General features: G+C 42.1%; 1 protein-coding gene and 1 long non-coding RNA gene across 4 annotated transcripts in view; one reads left to right on the top strand and one right to left on the bottom strand.

Moving 5' to 3' along the window:
* Positions 1–25,103, top strand: part of LOC126293363 (uncharacterized) — a 1,719,051-nt gene that overhangs the window by 734,299 nt on the left and 959,649 nt on the right. The window lies entirely within an intron of this gene.
* LOC126293359 (uncharacterized) overlaps positions 339–25,103 on the bottom strand; it is a 299,009-nt gene continuing 274,244 nt past the window's right edge. For all 3 annotated transcript variants that reach the window (XR_007552274.1, XR_007552275.1, XM_049986565.1), the window contains one exon: positions 339–1,177. Coding sequence is in view for 1 of the 3 variants with exons in the window: in XM_049986565.1 (XP_049842522.1) it covers positions 991–1,177 (187 nt within the window). In the remaining 2 variants the exon portion in view is untranslated. The remainder of the gene's footprint in view (positions 1,178–25,103) is intronic.

Here is a 25,103-nt window from a genome sequence, read left to right as displayed (position 1 = left end):
AGACTCTTGAGTCAGCTTAAGTAAAAATGCCTGTTACATTTCAGTTTTGACAGCACTTGGTCACAAAAGTGAAGATTAGGTATTTTGTGTATGATAAATTTATTAATAGTGCATAACAATGTTTCGCTCTGACAGTGTGTTAACTCTGTAAATATTAGCTGTTCCTTTTTACCACATTGTATTCACCTGCTTCGACACTCCCCTGACAGATGAAGTGCAATAAGTATTATACTCAAATCTTTTATCTTTTTATGTTACACTGTCTGACATGTTCCACACCCACGAGAATCATCACATTTTTTTGGTCTATGGAACGAAACCTGAATCTAATCTAATCTAATCTAATCTAATCTAATCTAATCTAGACAGTCTGTCACACGGTGTTGCTAACAAAAGTGTCACGCAGGTCCGCGCTGGATGGCAAAGCTTCACAAGTTCACGTGAAAGAACTGTAGTACTTCCTTGCAGTTTGGGGCGCCTGAAGAAAAGCTAATCTGCGTCGCTTTCTTCTCCACAAGAGCACAAAATCGCCTGAACCTTGAGGAGCCAGTGGAGGTGTTTATAGAAACATTTGTGGTTAAGTTTAGGTTTGGCTGTTGGAGAGGCGAGGTGCCCAGTCATTGAATATGTACAGGCTTTCGTGGAATAGGAGACCGACGGGTGAATTACTGCTTAGTTATCTTTGTTGACTATGTGATGTGGAGGTCCCAGGTTCGATACACGGTACTGCTTTGGATTTTTTCATTAGTGGGAGGACTGGTTCGTGGTACACTCAGCCTCGTGATACCAAATGAGGAGCTTCTTGAACGAGTAGTGGCGGCTCCGCCGTCTGGAAAGTCTGCAAAACGGCTGGGAGACCGGTGTGCTCGCCATATGCCCCTACAAACAGCATCCACGTGACACCGCAAGGCAGGGGATGACACGGCGGCAGGTCGGCATTCGTTGACTCTTCGTTGTTTGGCGGTAAGCTGCCTTGAGGTTTCCTCCAAGTCACGGGGACCGTATTCTATGATGCCACTGTGTAACACATATCAGTAATCTGTAATTAGGACTGGAGTCAATACACTGTGTCCTGTAACGGCAGCTTCCCTGCCAGAGACCCCGTTGTGTGATTTCACTCCAGCAGAGGATAGCGGAATGGCCATCTCCTACCATCTTCTCCAGAACCTCCATAATCCTGTGAACAGAAGGTTTTCTGGTCAAACAAGTGCTAAAATTTTCAAGTACTGTTAGAGCAGATCATATGCGCAGTGTGTCCCAGTTCCATTAGGACCACTTGGGTCAAATTCCAAATTGCAGTGCGGCGTTACGATCTTTGAAGTTTCAAAAACAGCATAGCTGCCGAAGTCATCCTGGTCGCGGATGGAACACTACGTGTCTGACACTCGTCGGAAAATGGCGGTGGAGCAGTAAGGCAACATCAATTTCCTTGAGCCATCCAGCGTTTGTACGCAAGTATTCGTCGAATTCGACCTGGCAGGTTCCTGGTCGCTCCTCCATGCTGACAACCAAGCCCACAAAGCGAAGATTGTGCGCGAGCGTTTGGCCAGCGAATGGATCACGGTCCTGGATTACCGACCGTATTCGTCAGATTTGGCCCCAAAAAACTTCGGATTGTTCCGCAGATTGAAGATGGCATTGAAAGAACACCGCTGTGATTAAGGACACCCGAGAAAACTCCACTGCTGTACAAAGTGCAACTCCAATTAATTTTAAATCCGGTGTAAGCTGCATTTTGATTCAGGGAGAGACTTTTTTGAACAAAGACAGTGATTTTTCAACGTAATACGTTTTATTCCGTAGCTACACTCCTAACGAAATTGGGACACATCCTGTACAGTCTCGATGAGTAGGACGTATAGAGTGAGGTGACAAAACACATAGGGTAGCGATATGCACATAACCTGATTGCGGCAGTATCCCACACACAAAGTACAAAAATGGTTTAAATGGCTCTGATCACTATGGGACTTAACATCTAAGGTCATCAGTCGCCTAGAACTACGAATTACTTAAACCTAACTAATCTAAAGACATCACACACATCCATGCCCGAGGCAGGATCCGAACCTGCGATCGTATCGGTGGCGCGGTTCGAGACTGAAGCGCCTATAACCGCTCGGCCACTACGGCCGGCAAAGCACTAAAGAGCAGTGAATTGGCGTAGCTGTAATTTGCACTCAGGCGATTCATGTGCAAAAGCTTTAGACGTGATTATGGCCGCCCGACAGGAGCTAACAAATTCTGACGGCGAGACGATGGTTGGAGCTAGACTCGTGGGAAATTCCATTTCGGAAATCGTTAGCGAATTCGATTTTCCGAGATCCACAGTGTGAAGGGTGTACTGACCAAACGAAATTTCTGCCGTTACCTCTCACTACGGACAACACAGTGGCCGACGTCCTTCACTTAAACTGCGTTTGCCTTCAGTCGTCAAAGCCGACAGACCAACTACCTTGCGTAAAATAAACCCAGAAGTCAATGTGGGACGTAAGCCGTACGTACCAGTGCGGTGAAATTTGGCGTTACTGGGCTATGGCAGCAGACGACCGACGCGATTACCTTTGCTAACAGCACGGCATCGCCTGCAGCACCTACCGGGTTCGTGGCCATAAAGTCAGACCCTAGACGACTGGAAAGCCGTGTCCTGATGATGAGAGGAGTCATATGGTAGGGTTCGAGGCTCACTGAGCCATGGATTCAAGTTGTGAACAAGTTGGTGGTCGCTCCATAATGGTATAGGGTGTGTTTAAATGGAATGGACTGGCTTCTTTGGCCAGACTGAATCTTCATTACCATTATGAGATTTTCACTCTGCAGTGGAGTGTGCGCTGATATGAAACTTCCTGGCAGATTAAAACTATGTGCATCACCGAGACTCGAACTCGGGAACCTTTGCCTAAGATCCCGAGTTCGTGTCTCGGTCCCGCACACAGTTTTAATCTTCCAGGAAGTTTCTGAACCTATCATTGGCGGCAAATGGTTATGTACGGCTATTTGGAGACCAGTTGCAGTAATCCGTGAACTTCATGTCCCTAGGCAATGATTTCATGGCCCCAGACCACAACTGTTTGCGACAGCTTTGAAGAACATTCTGTACAGTTTGAGGAATGACTGGGTTACCAAGATCGCCCGACATTAATCACATCGACCATCCATGGGACATTATCGAGAGGTCAGTTCATGCACAACATCCTGCACAGTTAACACTTTCGCAATCACGAACAGAGACGAACTGCTTACACTTTAGCAACAATTGACACGATCATAATTTTTGCCTCACTTGGTAATTTGAATTTCTCCAGACTTCTGCTTCAGGCTGTGTCACAGGTTTTGGACATGTTACTACGATTGTATATTGCCTCGGGATGCTGTTTTAAAACCAGCGCCAAAGTTAACTGTTGAAGCGGGTCAGTTAATTGTTTTGTATTTGTGCATTAAAACGGATTGACATACTACTTATATAGCCATTATTTTAGTCTCTTTGATTTCGTAACGAAGTATGGAAAAAAAGTAATTGCACCACTGAGCGAAAGCTCCAGGTCAGCATTAACTCACTGGTGTCAATACAGATCAAATAGCTTACTCCTTAATGGTTATTTGATGAAAACAGAATGAGCTCTTTATAATTGAATCTGAATATTCACTCTTCATCTTGGCACCATCTTTCACAGTTCTAAACTAAATATATTCAGTTTACAGCTACCGAATACAATGAAGCGAAAGTCTTGGCATACCACCTGATATCGTGTCGGATCTCAACGGGACATGGGCTCCTCAAGTCTTCGGGAGCTCATTGTAGGCATATTGAGCTTTACTGCATCTACATCCGCCCATGATTCAGAAGGTGTTGCCGGTGCAGGATTTTGTGCACGAACGGACCCCTCTGGTATGTGTCATAAATGTTCGATGGGATTCATGTCGGGCAGTCTATGTGGGCAAATAAGGAGGAACTGGCGGAAGTAAAGCAGTGGGGACGGGGTGTGAGTCGTGCTTGGGTAGCTCAGATGTTAGAACACTTTCCCACGAAAGTCAAAGGTCCTGAGGTCGAGTCTCGGTCCAGCACACAGTTTTAATCTGCCAGGAAGTTTCAATTCTCCGGAATTCTCCAGAATGTCCTGACGTGGCATATCGTTCAAATGTTCAAATGTGTGTGAAATCTTATGGGACTTAACCGCTAAGGTCATCAGTCCCTAAGCTTACACACTACTTAATTTAAATTGTCCTAAGGACAAACACACAAACCCATGCCCGAGAGAGGACTCGAACCTCCGCCGGGACCAGCCGCACAATCCATGACTGCTGCGCCTAAGACCGGTCGGCTAATCCCGCGTGGCGGCACATCGTCCTCCGTAGAAGTTCCATCGTTGTTTGGGAATACGAAATCCATGAATGGTTGCAAACGCTCTCCAAGGAGACAAACATAACCATTTCCAGTGAGTGATCGGTTTGTTTGGACCAGAGGATCCAGTACGATCCATGTAAACACAGGCTATGTCATTATGGAGCACCCACCAGACAGCGCAGTGCCTTATTGGCAATTTCGTTCCATGGTTTCATGGGGTTTGCTACACACTAACCCTATCACCAGCTCTTACCAAATGAAGTCCCGACTTATCCGACCAGGTCCCTATTTTCCAGTCCTCTGGGGTCCAACCTATGTGGTCACGAGTGCATGAGAGGCGCTACAGATAATGTCGTGCTGCCAGTAAAGGCACTCGCGTCGGTCGTCTGCTACCATAGCCCATTAACTCCACATTTCCCTGCACTATCCTAACGCATATGTTTATCGAATATCCCACGTTGATTTCTGCGATTGTATCACGCAGTGGTGCTTGTCTGTTAGCACTGACGACTCTACGCGAACGCTGCTGTTCTCGGTCGTTGAATGCAAGCCGTCGGTCACTATGTTGTGCGTGGCGAAAGGAAATACCTCAGATCTCGTATTCTCGATACAGTATTGAAATGTGGGTCTCAGAATATTGAATTGCTTAACCATTTCCGAAATGAGATATCATGTGTGTCTATTTTCAGCTGCGAGAGTTTGCTACTTCCGTAGGAAATCTTACAGCGTAAATCATAAGAGTACATATGTTAGTTCAGCCAATGAACTGCCCTTTTATACTTCGTGTATGCGATACTACCGCTCTCTTTATATATACTTATCACTATCCCACGACTTTCGCCATCTCAATGTACTTTATATCTTCCTAGTCCCTTAAAAGCTAAAGTGTATACACTCCTGGAAATGGAAAAAAGAACACATTGACACCGGTGTGTCAGACCCACCATACTTGCTCCGGACACTGCGAGAGGGCTGTACAAGCAATGATCACACGCACGGCACAGCGGACACACCAGGAACCGCGGTGTTGGCCGTCGAATGGCGCTAGCTGCGCAACATTTGTGCACCGCCGCCGTCAGTGTCAGCCAGTTTGCCGTGGCATACGGAGCTCCATCGCAGTCTTTAACACTGGTAGCATGCCGCGACAGCGTGGACGTGAACCGTATGTGCAGTTGACGGACTTTGAGCGAGGGCGTATAGTGGGCATGCGGGAGGCCGGGTGGACGTATCGCCGAATTGCTCAACACGTGGGGCGTGAGGTCTCCACAGTACATCGATGTTGTCGCCAGTGGTCGGCGGAAGGTGCACGTGCCCGTCGACCTGGGACCGGACCGCTTCGACGCACGGATGCACGCCAAGACCGTAGGATCCTACGCAGTGCCGTAGGGGACCGCACCGCCACATCCCAGCAAATTAGGGACACTGTTGCTCCTGGGGTATCGGCGAGGACCATTCGCAACCGTCTCCATGAACCTGGGCTACGGTCCCGCACACCGTTAGGCCGTCTTCCGCTCACGCCTCAACATCGTGCAGCCCGCCTCCAGTGGTGTCGCGACAGGCGTGAATGGAGGGACGAATGGAGACGTGTCGTGTTCAGCGATGAGAGTCGCTTCTGCCTTGGTGCCAATGATGGTCGTATGCGTGTTTGGCGCCGTGCAGGTGAGCGCCACAATCAGGACTGCATACTACCGAGGCACACAGGGCCAACACCCGGCATCATGGTGTGGGGAGCGATCTCTTACACTGGCCGTACACCTCTGGTGATCGTCGAGGGCACGGTACATCCAAACCGTCATCGAACCCATCGTTCTACCATTCCTAGACCGGCAAGGGAACTTGCTGTTCCAACAGGACAATGCACGTCCGCATGTATCCCGTGCCACCCAACGTGCTCTAGAAGGTGTAAGTCAACTACCCTGGCCAGCAAGATCTCCGGATCTGTCCCCCATTGAGCATGTTTGGGACTGGATGAAGCGTCGTCTCACGCGGTCTGCACGTCCAGCACGAACGCTGGTCCGACTGAGGCGCCAGGTGGAAAGGCATGGCAAGCCGTTCCACAGGACTACATCCAGCATCTCTACGATCGTCTCCATGGGAGAACAGCAGCCTGCATTGCTGCGAAAGGTGGATATACACTGTACTAATACCGACATTGTGCATGCTCTGTTGCCTGTGTCTATGTGCCTGTGGTTCTGTCAGTGTGATCATGTGATGTATCTGACCCCAGGAATGAGTCAATAAAGTTTCCCTTTCCTGGGACAATGAATTCACGGTGTTCTTATTTCAATTTCCAGGAGTGTATTTTGAGTTCATCATTCCACCATCTTTCACAGGTACTGAATATTCTTTCACGAACCACACTTTTAAGAGAATATGAATCTGAAACATGAGAGAGACTACAAAAAATTTGCACGCATAGAATGTACTAAGGCACATGACAAATTGTCCTTGATCATCAACGGTGTCGTCGTCCTAAGCTTCTAATCGAAATAGTTAAATGTAAAGTGCAAAATTATTTTGTACGTCGATACATTTAGAAGGCATAATTAGCTATGCAAGGTTTCTGTTAATTTCTTATAGGAAACTTACCACTAACGACTACTTTCGAGAGTATTGTGACCAACTAGCATCTTTTATGTTTCTTGGTAGACAAATTCACTTACTTCTCAACCAGTTACTTCAGTTTATTTTGGTGTTAGCCGTTTTAACCGATTGCCAGTATAAAATCATTCAAATCACCGTAACTTCTATTACATATTCACAGCATGCAGGAAAGCTTTTCACTGCAGTCCTCTACAGGTGTCCATGATACGGCGCGCTTCCTAACCTCTTCCGTTTCGTTCCAGCATTCGTCTTAAATTATTTGGGGAAAAAGCAGAAATGCTGAAACTCAAAAGCGTTCTTTTGCTAGTGTATCCACTCTCGCATAGGCGAAATTCCACGGCGGATGTATCATACTCTATGGAGAAATACAATACTTTGTATCATTTTCGCTTTATCAGAAAGATAATCAATAAAAGAAGACCGCTATGAAGATATTTGAGGTACCCTGTAGTCAAGTGTTACATGGTTTTATTAATCATATATAGTTCTTTTCATGAGTTATATCGAATCTCGCATTTATCTGTGATAATGGTGTAGGCCAGAGCAATTAATTAAAATTTTTGCCGTCATCAGGATTCGAATCTAGGTCTTTTACTTACTACGCAGATGCGCTGTCCGTTACGCCATACTGTCACTATAGATACGACTACTGCACAGACAACCATCAGTACTCTTCCTCGCCCACATAAATTCCAACACACACGCCAATTGCTGTTTCCAAATATATACATCAAGTATATACAATTAATATGCCACCTACACCAGAGATATAGACAGGATTGATCCTATTTCCCTCATTGCTAACGTCGTATTCCAGTATCGGAGAGCCTTGGCAAAACTGATGCAAGTTTGTAAGGGGAACAGCAATGAGTTGAGGCATCAGTTGAAATTTGTATCGGTGAGGCAGATGTGTTAGGGTAGTCCGTGTCGCGCCAGTGTGATGTAACTGAGGGCCCGTCTGCGTAGACAACAGAATATCTGGGTTCGAATCCTGGTGATGGTACAACTTCTAATTCATTGGTTTGGTCTACATCGTTATCAAAATTTTAATAGTTGCTTCAGTTGTAACCTAAGAAACGACTTTCTATATGTCGCTTTGCTATTCCGTACATAGTTACGTCCATGAGACATAATCGACGATTACTTGCGTTTGTATGAAACTGAATATTGTCAGGAAATACACTGACATGTGTTTTAAACGTCGGGGTACAAGAACCTGGGGTAACGGACTTGCCGCAGTTGTACCTCCGATTCCCATCAGATCACCGATGTTAAGCGCTATCGGGCATAGCGTTTGGATGAGTCAAAGACCGGGTCTGCCGAGCGCTGTTGGCAAGTTGGGTGCACTCAGCTCTTGTGAGGCCAGCTGAGGAACTGCCTGATTAAGATGTAGCGGCAGCTGATAACAGCCGGGTGATCGGTGTCTGACCACATGTCCCTCCATATCCGCATCCAACGACGCCTAGCGGCAGAGGATGACAGGGAGGTCGGTTAGTACCTTTGGCCCTTACTGACGAACAACAAATGGTTCAAATGGCTCTGAGCACTATGGGACTTAACTTCTGAGTTCATCGGTCCCCTAGAACTTAGAACTACTGAAACATAACTAACCTAACGACATCACACACATTCATACCCGAGGCAGGATTCGAACCTGCGTATGATTGGCTACAACAGCGGTAGGTGGGTGAGCGTTATTCCGTTGGAAAACACCCCCTGGGATGCTGTTCATAAATGGCAGTGCAGAAGGTCCAATTACCAGACAGGTGTACAAATCTGCGCCCAAGGTGCGTGGTATAACCACGAACGTGCTCCTACTGTCATGCGAAACCACACCTCAGATCTTAACTCCAGGTGTTGGTCCAGTGTGTCCAGCACGCAGACCAGTTGGTTGACGTCCTCCTATTCAACGCAATTGCTCCTCCGTGTTGAGATTTTTATCTGTCAGTTTCCTTTTCCTCTCCTCCCTCCTCTTCTCCCCCACCGACTTACGCGTACAACGGGAGGATGTGGAATCGGTGATGGGGATCGGAAAACGGACTCCGAAGTGCTGTCTACCAGCCTACAGCAATTCACGGTGGTAGGCCCTCGATCAAGAGGCGTTGGTCTTGGAGAGTGTGCGAGTCGAATTTAATATCCACTAAACAGTGGTGAGACAGTCGAGCGTGCATGATATTGGACAGCCACACCAGTGGCCTTGAGTTCGATAGATGTAGTGTAACATCCTCAAACTCAGATAAGAGTGACAACCTGTCGAGTGCACACCATGTTTAAGGGCAATGATAATGCTTTCGAAATAAAAGCGAAACGCGTCAGCAGTAAAACAGTCTTAAATTGTAGCACGCCTAAAGCAGAAAAAAAACAAATAATTGTTGATACATACTGCGTAAAATGGCCACGCCAACAGTATATTAATTTTCCTGTTTCGGCGACGGAATGCGTTAGTGTATGTGCTCCAAAATAGGAGAGAATTTCGCTTAGATGCTGGTTTAACCCGGTTTAAAAAAGGTCTATACATATGAGCCAAGACAACAGTTGGTTTTTAAGGGAATAATATTCATAAAATATTAAAGGTACAATAATTTCAAATTTAGGTTCTGTTTGCTTATCTACCGTTACACTTGTTGCAGTGTTATGCAAGGTGTTCTAGGAGTAATGTTCAGTATTGAGGAATACCACAGAAACAATCATTCGAAGCAAAAATGTCTATTAAACATGGGCTCTGGAACGCTTCTCCAGTACTGTCAGATACATCTGAACTACTGTAAGCGCTTCGGTTTACATCTTTTGGGAGGGGGGGGAGTATGGAGAAACAAAACAAAAAATAGTCTAGTGAGCGGGGGCTCTAACATGCATGCCTCACCTGCTACGAACACTTGTTCAGTTGAGAAGATGAGTTTCATAGTAGCGGAGATGAACAAGTGCTCATAGATCTTAAAATTTGCACCTTACTGCCCATGTTTTCTACACACTTTTGCTTCTAATGACCGTTCCTGTGATGTCCCTGAACGTTGGACATTCCTCCTGGAACAACCTGCACAATTTCGAATGTATTTCCACTTACTTTCCCCACAGAGTTCTCACAGATGCTAACGTGCCATTTGCTCTTCGACCAGACTTGTCGTCGAAGCGTAACATACATGGAATGCAACAGGACGGTTTTTGAAACACTGCAGGAAAGACGGCTTTATCTGTTTCTGAATCCCGTAGAGCCTTTTTTTTAATTTAGCACACAATATATACTGAACAACCATCAGTAACAAACCAGTATAAGCTTCAAATGTCATTTAGTCTAATTCTTCTCAGGTGTCACTATACATTTTTCGACGCTCAATATTTCCACGCCATTAGACGTACGAATATCGTGGTTCATAACAGCCTGAAAAGGGGGTTTATATCATCTTATTCTGGATATCACATCTTGTTGGACCAGGAGTCAGTTGTATTGCGTTTGAACTGCGTGCTCTTCCACTTCTAAGACACATGCACCGCCACCCCATTTCAGTATGAAGTAGGCCGAACCAATTCTCAAGTGTCTTCTGACTCAGATACACAGATACTCTCCTCGCTGTCAGATGCATTTACTAATTCTGCCAACCGAACGTTAAAAAAGGTTTCAAACGGCTCTAAGCACTATGGGACTTAAAATCTGAGGCAGGATTCGAACCTGCGACCGTAGCACCAGCGCGGTTCCGGACTGCAGCGCCTAGAACCGCTCGGCCACAGTGTCCGGCAACTGAACGTTAGAAGTAATCGGTTCGTCACGATAGCCGCACAGAAACTGCTACCTCACACACATGAATTGCGTCCACAACAAACAGTTGATAAAATATTACGGGTACCGAAAATGTTTCCCAATTTGTAAGTAATAAACGACCTACATTGTTATGTAACTTCACACATTTCGACAATAAGCAAGTAGATACCAGCATCGTTATAAAGAGAAAAAACGTTACAATACATGTCATGCATATTTAGAAATAAACCTGTACTAGCGGTATTTGAGTATGTTGTAAATTTTTAAGCACCTGGGTCATATGCACCCAAGGGATACAAATGTAAGAAATTACGATGTAAGACGAGTAAGAAAACAATTTTCTTCCACTTGAGCTATATAGAATGAACAGCGAAACAAGTATTACACTCCGATTAAAATTGTTTTGTGATTGACATTCAAGCGTATCGAGTGTCGGGGGCCACCCATAATCCAATCGTAATCTGTTCTTGAATACCACGTGCTCTCTGCATTGGGTGTTGTGTAGGTTACGTGTTTTAACCGTTTATGGAAGAAAAAACTCCTCTCCGAATCATACTGATCCGAAGATAGCAGCAGGATTAAGGATATTTACTTAAAAATTCTTCGATTTCCGGAGAGACATTTTCTTTTGTGAGTTCCTTTGTTTTGTGTGCTCTCTTTGCAGGGCCCTGTTTCCGATGATCAATTCAAGGAGCAGTTTCAAACAGCACCTGGGTTGTTACGGAACAAGAGCACTTTTTCTAGAAGCGAGAATTCAGTTAAAATCCAGTCCTAGTTACACTGGATTTTTTTAAGCTCACCTCCATTAACTAACCTGACAAACTAGGCATGATAATGATCAAAAACAACATAATGTTAGTTAAATAAGTTTCTCCTTAAATTTACTGGAAAATAAGATACACTTAGATCAGGTATCACTCAACTGTTCATGGAACCAGGGTTCTGTCATCAATGTTTCTAAGATCACTAACTCCCTAAAAATCTTATTACTACTAGATTAAAATATGTGCGCTAGCAACACAGGGAGTATTCAAAATGAAAATAGCGATTACGGCTAGGGCTATCTAATGTTTAGCGTTACTTAGATACCAATTGCGGAGAATGTAACAGGAATATGAAAATTTCAATCGAGCATACCGTTGGAGTATTGCTATAGGACGTGAAGCCGCTGTATTCTGCTCTTGGTATTTAGATCTCGGGACGTGATATCCCTGGATTTATTTCTCTGGGGTTATATGAAAAATCTTACGTCTGCCCCTCTTTTGCTGAAGACAATTCCGGCTTCGAGTCCCGTTGCAGCACAAATTTTCATGTATCACCAATAGGTATGATTTCCGTACCTAGTACAGCTGTCAAAAATATTCGCAGCTACGACAAAATTTCGCAATATTACTACAGCTGCAGATCGTTACCAATGTCTGCTTCTTCAGACACGCCGTCATGTCAGACAGAACAGACATTGTAATAAGAATTGCAGAACTCAAATTGCGCATTTCTAATGCGCTCGCTTAGGTGACCCCACACGTACTCCAGGATGTATGGCGTGAACTGGATTATCGCTTAAGTGTTGTCCGTGTGTCTAAATGGTGTCACAAAAATTCTCATAAATTTTGTATTGGTCAGTCAGGCAGCGACATAGCAACTCGGGTGGGTCATCGTAAAAGCAGCTGAAAGTTAAAGAATTGTGACTTCGCTTAGGTGAGCGTGTGGTAAGTGAGGGCCACAGGTACCATCTGGAATCCCGTGCTCTCCCGTTAACAAACAAAGTGCTGTAAATCAATAAACATCTTACCCACAGTTGTGATTTAATCTTAAGTGACCAAACACAGCTCAAACGTCCCCTCTTCTAAACATCACTCAGTCCCCACAGATTGCCAATTGTTCCCAAACTGTCTGTTCCACAGCATGTTTCATTTTTCTTATATTTATTTACTTTATTGTGACTGCGTTCATAGTTCATACATTTTGCAATAGTTTAAAAGAGGAAAGAGTTTCTGCTTGCTGCACGTCATGCTTTTTATTTAACTTGTGCACATAGACGTGTTTCGCGTTACTTACAAGTCATTTTCAGTGGGTCTCCTGAAATATTACGCGATTTTTTCGTACATGTACATTATCATCTGCACATACAGGTTATAGTTTTTAAAACGGTTCACTGTTGCAGTAAAATGGAAAGGTATTTACAACTAAGCGTCCAATTCACTGTTTGAGTCAAACAGCTTTACCTCGTATGGCAAACTGGTTGAAAGGTTGCAGTTTTCTTTGTGGTCACTCTATTTACGAAATGGAGAACTGTATATATCACTTTCTCTGTCTAGGGTGTCATTCATTTCTGCAGGTGTTGTTTAACTACCCAGCTTTTGCTTCCAATTGTTTTTTGTTTGACTATATGTGTGTTGATGTGTGTGTGTGTGTGTGTGTGTGTGTGTGTGTGTGTGTGTGTGTGTGTGTGTGTGTACTCTTTTTATTTTAATTTTATTATGTATTTAACATTTTATTCCCTTACTTATTCTATAACCTGTACAAGCAGATGATAACCGTTCGTGCAAACAAAAAAATTGTGTAATATTTCAGAAGACCCACTGAACATGTCTTGAAAGTTAGGCGAAACGCCTCTTGGTGACAAGTTGTATAAAAAACTTAACGGGCAGCAAGCAAAAACGTGTTTCTCTTTCGAAGTACTGCAATTTGCACGCAGCTTCTGCCAAAATGTCCACTGCAAGAAACTTGTTCCATACATGTTATTGTTACCGATGTCAGTTTCATCTTTCATTTGGTTCTCTGTTGCCTTCTCTTCAGTTTTCTCATCAGTAGTCTTGTCACACACTAATTTTACTTTATTGGGATTGTTAATTTAATTTTAATTATTTTAACGAACCTAGTTTTTTTTAACTGAGTTTTAATGTCCTCGCTTTTTCCCTTTGCATTTATTTACTGTTTAACGTTTTAAACTGCTTAAACACTGAACTGTCAAAGATGACATTTACTCGGAATTCGTTTCTAATTCTCGGAGTGTAACATCTTTTCAGTGTTGTTCTTTAATGTTGCACCCTGTCTGACACGATGGTCAAGATCTGATGATAGCTTGTAAGCCAGAAACTGGTTAACAAACTTCATTAATACTGTAGAACATTACCAACTTGTTTATAGTTATGAAGTTGTTCCACCAAGAAACGACAAAAGAATCGGTTAACGACATCCATAACACCTGTGAAGCATGTAAAAATGTGAACCGTCATTTCATCCTCTGTAATTCTTACAGACATTTCACTACGAATGAATTAATTATAGCCGTCTGCAATCGATTTATTAATTTTGAACCGCCCCGTATTAAATATGGTACAAACTGTGTACTATAGTTTTTCATTTATTTTGTTATCATAGTGGTAAAGGCTTTATCAGTTTTCATCAAAAGTGACATTAAAAAAGGAATACAGAAAACAACATATATTTTTTGCAGTGATCAAACCTACACCTCGCAGCGTAGAAGCTTAGCCCGTTATGCGACTAACGACTACAATAGGTGTTACTTGAATGGATGGTGAATTCATCTCGCGCGCTTTTCCGAGGCTGAACGACGGCCTTCCAGCGTGAATGGCTTAAGGGTAACATAGATGGACCCTTACACCAGATGAACTATTTAGTTCGTTCTCTAAGCTGTACGCTAGAACAACCGCTCTCCCCGTGTATAACCTATGAATCGGGCTCGCAACTGTATTATAGTAGAATGCTGACGCGTGTTTAGCAACGCTCGAAAATGAAAGAGGTTAGTGTAACGAAAATGGAAATAAAACGACCGTACGGCACTGATAGCGTGGAGTCCACACATGGGGAAGTTCGGCCGACTGGTTGCAAGTCTTTCCAGTTGACGCCACATTGGGCGACTTGCATGCGATAAACATGAAATGATGATGAGGAAAATACAACTGCTAGTCCCCGAGAGAAAAAAAAATCACTGGTTCTGCCAGGAATGGATTCCGGGCTTGTCGCATGGTAAACAGACCAGTTTCCGAATTTTTTGTTCGTTATTGTTCGTTGTGTTTGGTCGTAGCGGATGTCACGTGACATCCGTTGAAGTTCGTTGTTGGTCCTTTCACTCAGTTTTTTTTTTTTTTTTTTTTTTTTATTACAGAGAGCAGGCAGCTCTCTGACCGAACACGCTGAGCTACCATGCTGGCTCAGCTAATAGTTTGTACGGTTATTGGAGGAATGTTTTAAGAGAAACTCCACGTGCATGTGTGATATCCTACATACGTAGATATTAGAGCCACAAAGATACTCACGAATAACAACCGATTCCCCGATCTGATGAGGGCACATTCCCCAAGACTTAATTAGCAGGAAATGTTTTTGTTTGGTACTGAATGGTGAAAAACTCTCTGGGTCAAAGGGGAAAAAAGATAAACGAAAAAAAAGAACGATGCTGCAGATCTGCTCAGCAAACAGCAGACGCCAGCAGCCGCCAGCTCCGGGCAGTATTATTTTCGTAATTGCCGCCGCTGCGCGCAGGTCGCTCTAACTACGGGGAAGGGCGACTCTGGAATGACGTCACGGGCGGACGTAATCCAGGCCTGCAGCCAGAGCCGTCGAAGTCCACAGTGTCGAGGGGGGGGGGGGGGGGAGAGCGGGGGACGACGGGAATTTTCTTCCGATTGGTGGAAATCCGCGGCCCGGCCCCTCCCAGCGCGGGCATAAATTATGCAAAGCAGACCCGCCGGCGGTTGGTGGTTGCGGCCGCGCGCCAACATGGCCGCCGTACGCTCGGCCAATGGGAGCGCTCGCCGAGGCGGCGGCCATAAGCGGCGAGCGCACTTCAGCTGTTCGTTTTGCCGTCGGACTTCGTGGTTCCGCGTTCGGCCGCCAGGGGGTGGCGATCCGGCGGGATTTTCGTCAAGTTTTTAATTTGTCTGCTGTTTCGAAGAGTGTGGCTAAACAACTGAAAAATTTCTGGCCCAGTCTGATTGAATGAGGCCGGTGGCACCATTAGATTTCGTACTGCCGACAGAATTGTTTTGTTGATTATGAAAACATACAAAATACTGAATACCTAAGTACCACTAGCTGTGAAAATACACCAGACATACAGTCAGATTACTCCTAAAGACGACACGGTTCCAATAATATTTTGTCTTGCCACTCTTCATTGTCTTAAAAATATTCCTGTAAATAGATACACAGGTTGAATGTAATAGCTCCTCTTGCAGAAGTTGCAAGGCAAAGAATACAAAATAATCAGTGGTAGAAAATCGTTTACCAATGCAGGCGGCAGAATTATCATAAAATACCCTTTAAAGCGTATTTGAACTTTTGCCTGCTGTGAAACAGTTGATAAATTCACCATACAAGTGATAAAGACTAAAACTGTGAAGAGGCGACTGATTAAGTTTGAAATTAATGTGAATCTGGAAATACACGATACAGGCTCTACATCATCACCAAGAGCCAGCAGTAGGAAGTTGGTAAGGGAGGAAGATGAACGTTACTCTATTTTCAGATGAGCAGAATTTACTTTCATTTTTACGTTAGGCAATACATAAAATAATTTTATCACGACTGTATAATACTTCAAGAAAAACATCATTTTTTTTTTTTATTTGGCATTTGCTGAACTTCCCATCCAGGCAGCGTCTTACTAAATAGCAGCAGCTCTGATGACAGAAAAAGTGTGAGGACATCATAACTACGAACAATGCTATCTGCCAACAAATATTTTTTGTTTTACATTTCCAAGGAGAAAAGTTGAAAACATAATTATTAAGTGGTGAAGGCTATTGCTATAATTGCTATGATGTTCGTTACTGTGGTAAGTGCCACCTGTCAAATTCGTTGAAAAAAAAATAGAAAAAAATGTGTAGCTTCAATGAGCATATGGTATTATTAATCGAAAAAATTGCAAATTTTTGATTGCAGCTGAAAATTTCATCTCTTACAATGTTCTTGTTGTTGCTACATTCACTTTTATCTATTTGATCTTCTAAATACCTAATAACCTTCACAAAAGTTTACTTTCTCTATATTAGTTCCTTTTTTTGTCGAGTGAAGTTTGACGTGAAGTAGTCACACAACACTTAAAAAAAATGCAGTTGTACACCTTCCACTTCTTTTAAGGGCTCTGTACCTCAATAAGTAAAAACGGAGCTCTTATAGAAGACTACTTTCTTTTCCGTCTATCTTTATGTCTGTCCAAATGTTAAAAACCCCTTTCCCGAGGAACGGGTCAACGTGTCCAGTCGAAATTTATGTCGGATATTAAGGTAAGCTGTCCCTTGGCAGCGAAAGAATTTTATCTTCGAAATCAATGGAATCAAAATATACGGCCATTTATTTCACCGATTATGATGCACGAAAACTCACTCAACAAAATCCATGGGGTACTTCCTGTTGCTCTAAAATCATAAAATTGGGAAAGAAGCAACGGGTTACAGTACAGCTAAATGAAAAAAAAAAATCCGAACATTACTGATTTGTAATTATATCACACGAAAAAAGGAATATATTTTAATCATTTGTTTTCCAACTGTGTGACTGTCCTACTGTTCCAGCCTTTTTTCTCAGCAATTGATTGACGCATCAAGTTGAAATTAATGTGTCGGATTAAACTCTTTAGTCTCTGGGCGCTGTGGAAACTTCAAGCTTCTGAGTCACCGTAACCAAAAGATTCGGCCATTTATGTTACACATTTTACTCTCGCTAACTCAATCAACAAAACGAATAGAATACTTACCGTAGACATAGAATCATGATATTCAACAAGAAGCAATGGTTCACAGTACAAGCAAAAAAATCCGAAAATTATTACGAATTTTTTTTCATTCCTACCCGACTCTGTCTCTTTGTCCGTCTGTTAAGATCCCTCCATTCAGTAATGGGTGGATGTATGTCCTGCCTATATTGATACTGATAACCGAAAGAAATCGGTTTGATCCTCGACATCCAGGATGGATGAACTCTCCACACACATAACTAAGTTTTTACGGAAACCGCGGTGCGCGGGTCCTACTTGCACTTACCAGTATTTTTTTAATATATTTGTTTATAGCACTTCAGGACCGAAACAGTTTACAAATACGGAGCGAAATGCTAAACAGTCATAAATTCCCATCATTTGGCTGATGAAATTTCTAGAATCACTGAGTAGCTAAAACGCTTGTGAGAACAGGAATAGCCGGCCGGTGTGGCCGAGCGGTTCTAGGCGCTTGTGTCTGGAACCACGCGACCGCTACGGTCGCAGGTTCGAATCCTGCCTCGGGCATGGATGTGTGTGATGTCCTTAGGTTAGTTAGGTTTAAATAGTTCTAAGTTCTAGGGGACTGATGACCTGTTTTGTGTGTAATTACCCCGGCGTTTCTACATGAGAAAATCTAACCAGACACGCCAGCCTGAAGAGGCTAGCTGTTGGCCATATTAAGAAATGCATCTATGTCGATCCGACAATAAATTACATGTTTGTGATGATATCGCTCTCATCAACGCAGATTCAGTTCCAATTAAAATGTGTTCCGTCTTCTCAGTTATGAACTAAGTTGCTTAATGAAGGCAGTCAGACGGAAATAAAAGTTTCACGGCTCGTGACTCAACTGCACTGCGTAATCTGCTATAGACAGTGTTTCATGGCAGCCAGCATCGCTGTGGAAGCACGTAAATCACATTTGCGGCTTTGCCAGCCCGAGATAGCAGTCACGCGCGTTCGTTCATTGACGGTGCTCGGAGTCGTGATCTCGAATTAATCACTCCATAAGAACGCGGACGCAACAGACTGGTGACGTATACTCATCTCTCGACGACTAGAAAGGGGAACTGTGTAGAGACGGGACTGCCGGCTGAGTGTCAAGTGCGAGTAACGAGTATCAGATGGAGAGCAACGAGGCCTTTAAAAGCCGCCAACTCGCCCCGCAAAGTGTTTTCCGGCCCGGCGCAGGTCGCGCTATAAACGGACGCTTCCAGGCGCGTGATGTTTCTGTTTTCCTCGGCTCTGTTAATCGGACGCACAGTAGGCCGCGCGACCTTGGACGCCAGCCGACGCTACATCAACCCAGACAAGTGTTCTCGCCTCGCGTAAACAAGCCACCTATTTCTGGCGTGGGACGACCTCGAAAAACTCCAAATAGAAAACGCAATCTCGCCTCCCACCACTGCATGTTTATTTACTCTCTCCACTTTGCTTTCCTACCGCCTGCCCCCCTCTCCGATCCCTTCATTCTCTCTCCGACACTTTTCTTCGCACACACTTATGACAGTTTATTTCGGAAGGGTAAAGGGAGAGGTCGGGGATGAGTAGAGAGACGTAGGGTGCTGGAGAAGGCAATTTTCTGATGTGCTAGAATTGTTTTTACTGCTCACAGCCCCTGTATTTTTCTCTTCGTGTGCCGCTTTTGGTGTTGCCTTTAAGATTCGTTTTCGACATCGAGACACTCGTTCCTATACCAGCACCACCTGTAGATGTCAACAATTAGGTTTCTTGTTTATCATTCATGTAAACGATGTTGCGTTAGTAAGTAATTAGCAAAATTTGTTATTTCTGCACATTACATTAGTACTGTAGTCAGTCCAAATATAGCCTGCATACAGCAGCAGAAGAAATGAATAAGACTAGGCATGTTTTTGTTTGCTAAGCCCTTTGGACTTTACTTGTTACTGTGGACTGAGTTAACACAGAGTTCTTATAATTATTATTATAACAGGCTTGTTTATGAATAACTGATCTGCTACGATTTTCTTTATTTTATTTTTTCCACGACGCGTTTCGGGAAATGATTCCCATTTTCAAATGTTTTTTTTTGTGTTTGTTATGCCATTTCTATGTGACGTTGTCGATGTGTGAAAGTCTGCTTCATTTCGTTGACTTTACTGCAATATATAAGAAAACACGCGGTTTTTAGTTAGTTGTCGATCTTTTTTTGTGAAGTTAGTGGCGAAATTTGGAATAATTTGTACGTACAGTCCATTTCTGCGGAGTCTCACAGGCTCTCACACATCGACAACACCACACAGAAATGGCATAACAAACATAAGAAACGCACATGAAAATGAGAATCATTTCCCGTACTCGTCGTGCGAAAAATAAAATAAAGAAAATCGTGACTGGTAGTAGATGAGTTATTTATAAACAGACGCATTGTTTTCACAGTCGCAGGCTTTCAGAACCATTTATAATGGATCAAATCAGAAAATTATTATTGAGTGCTTTTCTGCAAATGGGTGATGACGGTCTTATGAAGATTTCACAAATGCATGTTATAACTGTATTATACAGTACTATGTATGGAAATATATTTTTTCCCAGCTTCGTATAACTCTTAATAATAATAATAATAATAATAATAATAATAATGGTAATAATAAATTATTCAACACTTTAAATGATTCTAGAACTGAAAACGAATCAGTCGCAATCATAAAAAGCACGCTGACAAACACAACATACAAAATTAAATTTCTATGTGAAATTTCAAAGGCTTTTATGGTCAAAATTTGCGTGGTGCATGGATTGTTCACACAGATGTTCATTTGTGTACTTAAAAGGTAGTAAGGGAATCGAGGAAAAGAACAGAAATAGGTGATTTTAAAACAATCACCATTGAGAGTAAAGTGGGGAGATCTAAGTGCTGATTCTTTGGCTTTTGCTGATGACGAAGCCATCTCAGTTGTATTTATAGAAGATGAAATAGTACAGATAAATCGCTAACAAGAGACAGCTTCAAAAGCAGCCCTGATTATATCGTTTGGAAAACAGTCTATCGGTATAAGGTAGGTGCGTTGGAGACACCAAAATACACGGGAAGTAATTATGGAAGAATAGGAAAGGCTACAAACTTTAAATATTTCTGTGTATTAGTACAGTGAAATGCTTTGGACAAAGCAGCTCACTTGGAATGGCCAAGGAAAATGAAGGTTGCTTTTCAATTAACAAAAAATTTATGCAACAAGAAATACGTGTCCAAGAATTACAGAACTCTGGCTCTAAAATTCTGTAAATTGACCAGAATGCCGTTATGTTTCAGAATGCTTTTCGTTAAACACAACCAAAGAATTAGGTGAAATAAAAAGGGAGGAAATAAAAATGAACATGAAATCTTAGAATAAATATATGACAGCTGGAAATGGAAATTAATAAGTAACAAATAAGTTTATGAAACAATAGAGCGAATATTACACACAATGAGGATGTGAAGAGTTGTATTCTATGACGGAAAAAAGCTTGAAGGAAACAGAGAACCAAAAATAATTTTTAACACTTTTGACTGGAATCCATAAACATCAATGACATGGATCAAAGAAGTTAAAACAGAGCCGAGGGAAATGGGAACAGTGAAGGAAGAAATAAAGAGAAAGAGAAATCATCAGAGAAAAAGTAAAAAATTTCAAGGGCAACCAGGAAAAAACATAGAGAGAGAGAGACTGAAAATGTATTGGAAAGGTGGGAAAAAAAGGAGACATAAATTGTTTCATGTGATACTTAATGGGCCAAATCAATAAAAAATAAGAAAAGAGAAAAGTTTATTGACTGAATAATAATTAAAGAAACAAGCGGTTTCAAACAGAGATAAAGGGCTACAATTCTACCCCAAATGTACTGTATTACTACATACTTTACGAGTTCTAAAAATTGAGTCACAGCACCGTCTGCTCTGCCTGTGAACTATTTCAGTTGTCAGGATGTGCCGCTTGCTTTTGTGGGACTCGGTGGAATTCGAATCGCCGCATCTCAAGTTTTTAGATGCATGATACACAGCTCGTAGTTAATTCCAGTTATTGCCTTCCAACTGGGTCTATCTTCAACAACAATAAATAAAACATATACTCCAAATAGAGATCGTAATAGAACATATGAAGGAAACATGTTAACGTAAGTGTTTCATATATCATGAAGTAATAACTGGTCTTACTGTAATGTGAAAATGTGACTACTTTGATGTGTACCATGCTACAGTTTTTTGCACTTAATTGTAGAATATGTGGCCAGCAATGTTGTTTGTGGTTGCCCAGGAACGTGAGTGTTTCTTAAAGAACTGGAACATCCTTTTGGTACCTTTCTTTAATCCATAATTAGAAGTAACAAGTACAACCCATACTCATCAAAAATATATACGTGAAATTGACGCTGTGTTGAGGCGATAGGTCACAAATGTAAAAGTGTAAAAGCGCTATTTATTTCGTTACTCACTCAAATATGTAGCATATGTATGAACTTGCCCTATATTCGCATGAATGTGATGAGGATCGAGTTAGTTGTAGGACCGAATAACATTGGGTCTTTTACAAGTCGGGAATAAAACTATAGAATGGACAAATTAGACTGATTTACCACTTTGGCACCGGGATCATATATTTCGAAAAAGCTTTTGACTCAGTTTAAGCAAAATCCGAATGTACAGTTGTTGAAAACCAAGGTTTTGATCCATCTTAATTCTCTATAATGAAAAATATGTACATTAGTGCCATGCTTGATGAGGTCTCTGAGAAATTCACGGTTGAAAGACGAGTGACACATTAAAGTTGCACAACATAAAACATATTCTCAGCAGCTCTGGGAAAATTTTCAGATTTCTAAACTGGCTAATAGAAGGAACGAGGCATAAGTTGTCTGCTTTCTGAAGGCGATTGTCAACAGCTCTTAAATATGGTACTGAACTTATGACACGCAGATTTCTGTATGTTCTTTATTATCCGTACGGGTTCCATTTAATAACCATCCATCACAGTATAAAAATTCGTCTATTATTAACGTATTGCGTTATGTAGTGGCAGAACTACAATGTTATTAATACTGCGCCGTTAGAACTGTTGGCTAACAGAAGAACAAAGAGGTGTCCTCACCCAGAAGGCAGAGCATCAGATATAAGTAAAGATTTAGTCACAGTAGGTCTGTGACAGCAAAGCTACCTCCAAGCCCCCGTTAGTGCTTCTGTTTTCTTAAAATTCTCTTTCCCTTTGCGTTTCAGCCTGTTTTCTTCCTTTTTTTCATCTCAGTTCAGATTCTAGAAGGACTCAGGTTACTTGCAGGCGGATACTACAAGGCAGTAGCCGTAACACAGCCGAGGGAATCATCCAAGCATTCACAACAAAGATGTTAGCCATGTTGCGTGCTTGAGTGTGGCAGTTATTCAGTGCAGTAAACAAAATCACGTTCCTGCCACTGTCTTTTATTAGTAATGCTACCTTTCTCTTTCATTAACAATTGCACAAAATATGGAAACATTTTACGGACTGCAGAAAAGGGCGGTAAGAATAATAAGCAAAAATAATAGTCGAATTCACTGTAAACATCTGTTCTAAACACGGGAATTTTGGTAGCACCATATGAATATATTCAGTAATCAGTCGTACACATCAAAAAAACATCGTGAATTATTACATAAAAACACTCTGTTCATGGAACAAGATGTGGACTGAACTTACATTTACCAAGGAAGAATAAGCATAAAGCTCAAAACAGCGTTTTCCGCCAAGCACTAGAAGTGTGCAATAAATTGACCAAAGAGGTAAAAAGAGATTATTAAAACTAATTAGAAAAGAAGCTACTTAGTGTCTCTTAAACCGTGTATTCCATACAGTGAATGGTTATTTATGTAACACGGAATTGGGGTTTTGTAAGAAATGCAACAAAGAAAATAACAATAACAATAATGAATGTCCACTCGTTTTCTTATTTTATTTTATACTTTTTCCAGATTCTGGAACTCTTTCTCCCAATCTCACTCATTGGAGAGGTATCCTGATCAAGCTTTCCAGGCTAGGAAATCTCATGTCGCGACATATACCGAAAATCATATACCGAAAATCGTGGCTACGATCCTGACGTCACCCGACAGTCTTAACAGTGCTACATTGTAGTGTGCGCTGTGACTCGGAGTGAGCAGTGATAGAGCAGTGTAGCACTAGTCTTTTAGATTATCAAATAACTTGTTCGTTTACGCAATTATACTCCAAGGACGGGCTGAATGAGGAAGCAGTGCTGTTAAATAGAATGGCCTTGTATTCGGGACGGCATAGGCCCCAGTTTTCATCTGGCCAACCTGATTTAGGTTTTCCGTGGTTTCCCTAGACCACGTCAGCAAAATTCCGGAAACTCCTATTTTTATGCCACGGCCGACTAACTACCCTATCTTTGTCAAAGTATACCCAAAGGTCAGCAAATGCCTGTGTGCGCATTAAGTTGTTTTGTAACTCTTCATTTGTAATGTCACCACACTTCCAATTCCCTTTTAAAATTTATTCACGTATGAATAGTAATACTGCTATTATCGCAGCACTAATCGTCAATACTGAATTACCTGGCAAACAGAATCACATTTTTCAAATTTTCCACCGATAAATTTATTGAAAGTAACTAAAAGCAATGCTATAATAGTAAATTTTTTGATAAAATGTAACTCGTCTTAACACAGACAACAGCCGTATGACAAAACATAAACTAGCAGCTAATAATTTTACTTCGACCTCAGCACCTCTTCAATTTCCATATCCTTAGCCGTTCAATGAGAAATATTATTAAGATCAATTACCAGCCATTAGTTTCTAAGTTGTCACGTGCCGGAAGAATATCGACGGTGTTGGGTATTAACCGTGAACGTGAAAACAGAGTACCATGGCTCAATAAACTGGAAGCTGGTAGCATAGTATTATGCTCTTAACGTGTGAGTACAACTGTTCACGTTAATGTGACATTTTTCTTCATTTTCGCATTGACCAACTGGATTCAGGAGGCAACTTCAGGTTATATCTTCGTCGTTTCCTATTTTTTCCAGAATTTCTTCATCTTCTCCTCAGCCTGTCTATCACTTTCTTGTTTCCGTGTTGATTTTGATTTCTTACTTTTTCTTCCATCAAGACATCCTAAGGTTAACATATTTTACTTATAGTAGTTTCTTTCAGTTATTTTCGCTTCTCTGGTACCGTTTATTTTTAATTTTCTAGTGCTTATTTCTTTTAGGTAGACGTTATTTATTCGATAGAAGTGTCCAACCTACGCTTTGCCATCACGTCTGCTATTTTCTGTGTGTTTTGGTAGACCATCTCATTATAGTTCTTTTCCATCCCTCTGCTGTGGTATCTTTAGCGTTTATGTTTTTCTTTTATGGTATTAATTTTGATTACTCAGTTAATTTATGGCAGGACCGTTTTAATTATGTAATTCTGTTCGACACATGCCTGAAGATTCAAGATTTAACCTCCTTAACTGGTAGTATTATTAATAAAGGACATTCCAGAAGCTTATGTACCAGAAAGCAAATCACAGAGAATATAAATTACGGCTCTCAATCGATGTAGCACTAGAAAATGGGCTAAAATTTAGACCACGTTTTTAATAGTCACCTACTAGCAATCGTACTTAGGAATTAATTTTGAGTTTGCGCTGTTTCCCGAAATCACCCGAAGGATCTTGAGTGGTTTCGT

Source organism: Schistocerca gregaria, chromosome 10 (assembly GCF_023897955.1).
Source record: "Schistocerca gregaria isolate iqSchGreg1 chromosome 10, iqSchGreg1.2, whole genome shotgun sequence".
Classification (NCBI taxonomy): domain Eukaryota; kingdom Metazoa; phylum Arthropoda; class Insecta; order Orthoptera; family Acrididae; genus Schistocerca; species Schistocerca gregaria.
The sequence above is the reverse complement of the archived record's forward strand: the minus strand, read 5'-3'. Positions and strand labels throughout refer to the sequence as shown.